Raw genomic sequence first — 6,102 nt, 5'->3', positions numbered from 1 at the left:
GGAAGAAGATTCTCCATGGAAGTGCAGAGGGTAACCATGCAGAGGGACAGGGACTCTGGCTAGAAGGGATACTGTATTTTCTACAGCATTGGGCCAGAGCCAGCAGGGTAGAAGAGGCAGAAGGCTTGCTGTAGGCACTTCCCAGGGTCATGGTCTCGGTTCCTGGCATGCAGCCCTGATCCTGGGGCATATCTGCCAGCTTCCGCCTGTGCTGGTATAGGTGACAAGCACTTGGCCACTCAGGCTGTGCTGGCTAGGCACAATGCATCACAACGAGGGGGGCCCTTTAGGGGCCTCAGGCTGGAGGGAAGAAGGCAATTCTAGATCATGTCCCATTACATTTGGTTTGCATGGCCATCCCTACCAGGTGACATAAGCACTGACCAGGCCAGCTTCGTGTCCTTTCTCCAGGGCCTGTCCTTCTTCTAGCACCTGTGGTTGGAGGGTTAGTGTCCTTGGACAGGCTTGGGGGAGGGCTGGTGGCTGCTGGTTAAATTTAGAGTAGCACTGTGTGCTGCCTGAAGTCCACCTGCTGCCGCTGCTGCTGCTCGGCCCTGCTGGGAGGAGGCAGGCAGGGGCAGGCTCTGCCTGGGCCAAGCCTACATTAATCTGTGCTCTGGCCTAAGGGCCAGAAAGGCCAGTGAGAGGGAGGCCACCGTGTTATCAGGGCCAAGAGATCAGAGGTGAACGCCTCCGCACAGGGCCTCGAGTGGTGTTTCTTCCAGCCTGCAGGGACAGAGGGATCAAGGCTCACCTCAGGCCTTCCTAGCTGCCTGCTGTCCAGCTGAGAAGTCAGGCCCTCAGCCTGAGCCACAGATGTGTCCAGGGGCTTAGATAGTCAGTGCTGAGCTTGACCTTTAAGGCCAGTGGGAGTGGGGCTCTGTAGGCCTATCAGAGCTCACTTCCTGTTCTCTCCAATCAGGAGCAAGAAGGAAGGGAACTTAGTTACCCTTGGCCTGGGTTGTGGCCCTAAGGGCAACCTCAGGCTGATGTGTATAGAGAGGGCATGAGGGCAGCCCAGGGTGAGGTGTCCAGGACGAGATGTCCTGTCTCCAGGCTCTTCCCCTCCCCCCAAACCCTTGCGGTGCTGCAGTGCTCATCAGGGACCAAGGTCCAACCGTAACACTGACAGTCCCCATGGAACCCAGAGACCGGACACCTCCCTTCCCTCCCTCCGTGCTCCCCAGATATAGGGAGCCTGGCATAGGTACCCAGGAGAAGGAGATACGTCCACTTGCTTAAGTAAAGCTGGTGTGTGTCAGGTCGGAGAGGGCTAGGCCTCAGCTGGCCCTTGCTAGGGTCAGGCTCCAGTAGTTCCTGGCTCTGTTCTTAATAGACCCGGTTGTTGAATGCTCTCTTCCCCTCATTTCCAGTGTGTCAGATCTTGAGCCATCCGTCTGTCCCTACTCCCCAAGTGGGTCTCCTGCTCCCTCACTGGGACATTAGGCGGCACTGGGCCTCGCCCCAAGCCCCGCCTGCCGCCTTACCACCTCCCTCTGCCTCCCTGGGGCAGATCTGTGCCCAGACTGGTGGGGCGGGGCCCAGGGTGCTGCAGCTCCTTCAGTCCTTTCTGCCCCTTTCAGTAGGACCAGAAGGCTGTGGTGCAGAGGGTGGTGTCTTACCTCAGCAGACTTCCCCATTCCCAGCCCTGATTCCACGTCTGGACCGGTCTACTTCCTGAGCCAGTATCCTGCCTGGTCTGAGCAGTCATGGCCTCAAGAGCGAATGGTCAAAGCCAGGCTTCAAGGAATGGACTGAAAGGGAAGGTGTTAACTCTGGATACCATGAACCCGTGTGTGCGGAGGGTGGAGTATGCCGTTCGAGGACCCATAGTGCATCGCGCCTTGGAGCTGGAGCAGGAGCTGCGTCAGGTATTACCTTGGGCAATCGCTGCCCTTCTGCTAAACTTGGGTTGGTGAATTAGTCCCCAGCCCAGGGAATGTGGGACAATGGCAGGAGGATAACTGTCAGATCTCACTGCCTGCTCTCCTTTCCCAGGGTGTGAAGAAGCCCTTTACTGAAGTCATCCGTGCCAACATTGGCGATGCACAGGCCATGGGGCAAAGACCCATTACCTTCTTCCGCCAGGTTAGGCTGCTGAACTGCCTGTGGTCACACCTCCTTCCCCCCCCAAAAAACTGCTCTGGCCTCATTATTTGGTTCCCCCAGGTCCTGGCCCTTTGTGTCTACCCCAAACTTATGAGCAGTCCCGACTTCCCAGAGGATGTCAAGAGAAGGGCAGAACGCATCTTGCAGGCATGCGGGGGCCAGAGCCTGGGTAAGTGCTTGCTCCCGGTGGAGTCCAAGCCTTAGGGAGGGGCAGAGAGAGATAGGTCCCTTGGGAAGCTTGCAGGACTTGCCCCCCTCACTAGCTTGGCCTCTTTCAGGTGCCTATACCATTAGCTCTGGCATCCAGCTGATCCGGGAAGATGTGGCACAGTACATTGAGAGGCGAGATGGAGGCATCCCTGCAGACCCAAACAACATATTTCTGTCCACTGGGGCCAGCGACGCCATTGTGGTAGAGTGGGCCAGGCCAGAGTAGCCCTATGTGTGAGGCTAGATCAGGCTCAGTCTGATGCAGCAGCATCGGCTCATGGTAGGGGTGGGGGCGTGCAACCCTGATTGCACTAACACTGTGCTTCCTATCCCACCCACAGACAGTGCTCAAGCTGCTGGTGGCCGGTGAAGGCCGCGCGCGAACAGGTGTGCTCATTCCCATTCCTCAGTACCCATTGTACTCGGCTGCTCTGGCTGAGCTGGACGCCGTGCAGGTGGACTACTACCTGGACGAAGAGCGTGCCTGGTCTCTAGACATCGCGGAGCTGCGGCGCGCTCTGTGCCAGGCACGTGACCGCTGCTGCCCTCGCGTTCTGTGCGTCATCAACCCTGGCAACCCGACTGGTACGCCTCCTATCTGCTCCTCCCCATCTAGCTCCGCCTCATTGGACTCCTCCTACCAGCCCCGCCTCTTCCTCTGGGACCTGCTCCAGCTCTCCTGACCCCAGAGCGCCTGGGTTGAGCTTGGTTCTCTGGTTGCCCGTGACTGACCCTGTCTGTGCCGCATCGCCACACTCCAGGGCAGGTGCAGACCCGTGAATGCATCGAGGCTGTGATCCGCTTTGCTTTCGAAGAGGGACTCTTCCTGATGGCTGATGAGGTACAAAACGACCGGGGGAGGGGGGCACACATGGCAGTGGGCAGCAGTTCAGCAGCCCCCCTGAATGACACTGCTGCTCCTCCAGGTATACCAGGACAACGTGTACGCCGAGGGCTCTCAGTTCCATTCATTCAAGAAGGTGCTCACGGAGATGGGGCCGCCGTACTCGACGCAGCAGGAGCTTGCTTCCTTCCACTCGGTCTCGAAGGGCTACATGGGCGAGTGCGTACAGGCGCAGGGGGTGGCAGAGGTGAAACTGAAACTAGTAGAGAGCTTTTGGGACCACTGCCATGGCTCAGCAGCTCAACACCCTCTTCCCAGACCAGCCTCAACATGTGCTCTCCCCGGCCGGCAGGTGCGGGTTCCGTGGTGGCTATGTGGAAGTGGTAAACATGGATGCGGAGGTGCAGAAACAGATGGCCAAACTGATGAGTGTACGGCTGTGCCCACCAGTGCCGGGCCAGGCCCTGCTGGACATGGTGGTCAGTCCACCAGCACCCTCTGAGCCGTCCTTCAAGCAGTTTCAAGCAGTGAGCAGACCAGACCAGGCCAAAGATGTCTGGTGACCCAGCTTTGGGTGGGACTCCAGGGGGAGACATCGAAACCCTCTTCCATAATTCCCTCCTGTGGCTGCAGGAGAGGCAGGAGGTGCTGGCTGAGCTGGCAGCCAAGGCTAAACTCACCGAGCAGGTCTTCAACGAGGCCCCCGGGATCCGCTGCAACCCAGTGCAGGGCGCAATGTACTCCTTCCCTCGAGTGCAGCTGCCCCCGCGGGCAGTGCAGCGTGCTCAGGTGGGGAACGCAGGGTCACGAGGGGGCTGGGCAGGGTGTTGGCCTGGGAGCTGTGACCTGACCACCCTCCTGACCCTCAGGAACTGGGCCTGGCCCCTGACATGTTCTTCTGCCTGTGCCTCCTGGAGGAGACTGGCATCTGTGTGGTCCCTGGAAGTGGCTTTGGGCAACAGGAAGGCACTTATCACTTCCGGTGAGACCTGGTATAGTGTTGACCCCCCCCCCCCCCACGAATGGGCCTGTGCCCGGGCTTACTGTTTGTCCTTTTCAGGATGACCATTCTGCCCCCCATTGAGAAGCTGCGGCTGCTGTTGGAAAAACTGAGGCATTTCCATGCTAAGTTCACCGAGGAGTACTCCTAGATCACACTGGACGGCCTGTGACTGAATTAACTGAGGGTCCTTGGGAGCCTTCAGTATTTGCTGCTTTTGCCTAGGGTCTGGGTACCTGTCCCTGCAGGTCCCTAATAAAGCTGGGTGTCAGCCCGACTTGAAGTGGCTGCCTGGGTGACCCCAGCTTTTGATTTGATTGGCTTTGCGTAGGCAAATGGACCCTGCTTGAGGAACACTAGACACCTCATGTAAAGGAGCCGTGAAGGACGGCTCCCAGGAAAGGGCCTCAGGCTGCCATTCATCCATTTGTCTTAAGAGACGGACGCATCTGTGGCTAGGTCTTCATTATGGTCTTAATGTGGGGCATGTGGTGACCCGTTCAAATCAACTAACGTGCTAGTGAAGTGTGTGAAGACAAACGTGGGTCACATCTGCCTTCTAGGGCCAGCCCAGGGCCACGTGGGAGGGGATGAGGTTGCAGAGAATTCCAGGGGAAAGAGGTCTTAGAGGCTGCGTCAGAAATAGTAACTTTTCCCCCGGGCTACACAAATGCGTCCCTTGTTCTAGCACTTCCCGTGCCAACCACAGGGTGGAGCTGTTCAGCAGGGTTACACCAAGTTGGGAGTGACAGCAAGGGCTTGAGACGACTCCTGTGGAGCAAAGCAGGGGACAGCCTTTAGCAAACCACCTCTAGGCGCCCTTGGGGGTGCTGAAGGGAGACTCTGGAAGGGATGTGCCCCTATGCACAGCAGGTACTGGTGGGGTGCACTGGTTGGGTCTTTAGTGGTCCTCCGAGGTTAGGAAAAAAAATTGTCCCCCTCCTCCCAGCTTCCTATTCCCCTCCCCCCCCCCCCCCCCCCCCCCCCCCCCCCCCCCCCCCCCCACCCCCCCCCCCCCCCCCCCCCCCCCCGTCTCGTCCCTCCCTCCCCTCCCCCGGTTATTTGTGCAACTAGGATTGAATTCAGGACATGGAACTATATCCTGCCTGCCACCTTTCTCAATTTTAAGGCATGGTTTTGCTTGCTAAATTAATCCAAGTCAACCTGAAACACATGATGTTCCTGCCTCAGCCTGAATAGCTGAGATTACAGGTGTTCACAATCATGTCCTAAAGTAGAACCCACTTTATAGATGTGAAAACCTGGGCCCTGAAACTATCGAAGTTCTAGGACAGTAAGCCAATGCCAGGATGCTCAGACCTAGACACAGGGCCATGTGTCGAAATGGGCACAACAGAAGCACCCAGTTGTCCACTATGGACCCAGTTCTTTTTTTTGGGGGGGGGGGTCGAGACAGGGATTCTCTGTAGCTTTGGAGTCTGTCCTGGAACTAGCTCTTGTAGGCCAGGTGGACCCAGTTCTTAACCCAAGGTGTTTAACAGCCTTATGGTGGCCTTGGGAGGGCATTCTGGGAAGAGGGAAGGGATTGGGTACGGGCCTTCCTTGTAGGGCCAGAATCATGTGAGCTGGACTTGCTACCCTCACTTAACACTAAGGGAAGGGGGTATCATGGGTAGTAGCTGACTGGGTCCTGACCTTTCCCACTAAACTCCAGCTTTTGTGGTTACTGCCTTGAGAGGCTCTGAAGCCACAGTCATAGCCAGGTCTGGGGAGCAGCGCCAGAAGCACCATGGGAGCGAAGGATTAGAAATGTATGCGCCTTTAATCCCAGCACTCGGGAGGCAGACAGATCTCTGAGTTTGAGGCCAGCCTGGGCTACAGAGTGAGTTTTAGGACACCAGAGCTACACAGAGAAACCCTGTCTGGAAAAACAAAACAAGAAGCGCTTCTGAAAGAATCTAGTAGCCATTGAGAACAA

General features: G+C 57.3%; 1 protein-coding gene across 1 annotated transcript; it reads left to right on the top strand.

The window, feature by feature from the left end:
- Window positions 1-1,517: 1,517 nt before the first annotated feature.
- Window positions 1,518-4,451, top strand: Gpt (glutamic--pyruvic transaminase). The gene is made up of 11 exons (XM_050145299.1): window positions 1,518-1,871; window positions 1,999-2,088; window positions 2,170-2,278; window positions 2,388-2,521; window positions 2,661-2,904; window positions 3,081-3,160; window positions 3,246-3,382; window positions 3,516-3,690; window positions 3,797-3,952; window positions 4,033-4,145; window positions 4,224-4,451. Exons 1-11 carry the CDS (start codon window positions 1,710-1,712, stop codon window positions 4,312-4,314), a joined length of 1,491 nt encoding a protein of 496 aa, XP_050001256.1. The 5' UTR covers window positions 1,518-1,709; the 3' UTR covers window positions 4,315-4,451.
- The last annotated feature ends 1,651 nt before the right edge of the window (window positions 4,452-6,102 follow it).

The sequence above is a fragment of the Alexandromys fortis genome, unplaced genomic scaffold (assembly GCF_014885135.2).
Source record: "Alexandromys fortis isolate MF-2015 unplaced genomic scaffold, M_Fortis_MF-2015_v1.1 scaffold_2_1_26212458, whole genome shotgun sequence".
NCBI classification, from domain to species: Eukaryota; Metazoa; Chordata; class Mammalia; order Rodentia; family Cricetidae; genus Alexandromys; species Alexandromys fortis.
This window is presented reverse-complemented; position numbering and strand designations above follow the sequence as displayed.

What these genes read in the sequence shown, in the direction of transcription:
- Gpt (XM_050145299.1), top strand. Translation starts at nt 1,710, where the DNA reads ATGGCCTCAAGAGCGAATGGTCAAAGCCAGGCTTCAAGGAATGGACTG. An exon ending in ATGCGGGGGCCAGAGCCTGG is followed by an intron (nt 2,279 to 2,387) that starts GTAAGTGCTTGC and finishes GGCCTCTTTCAG; the next exon opens with GTGCCTATACCATTAGCTCT. An exon ending in GGGCCAGCGACGCCATTGTG is followed by an intron (nt 2,522 to 2,660) that starts GTAGAGTGGGCC and finishes TCCCACCCACAG; the next exon opens with ACAGTGCTCAAGCTGCTGGT.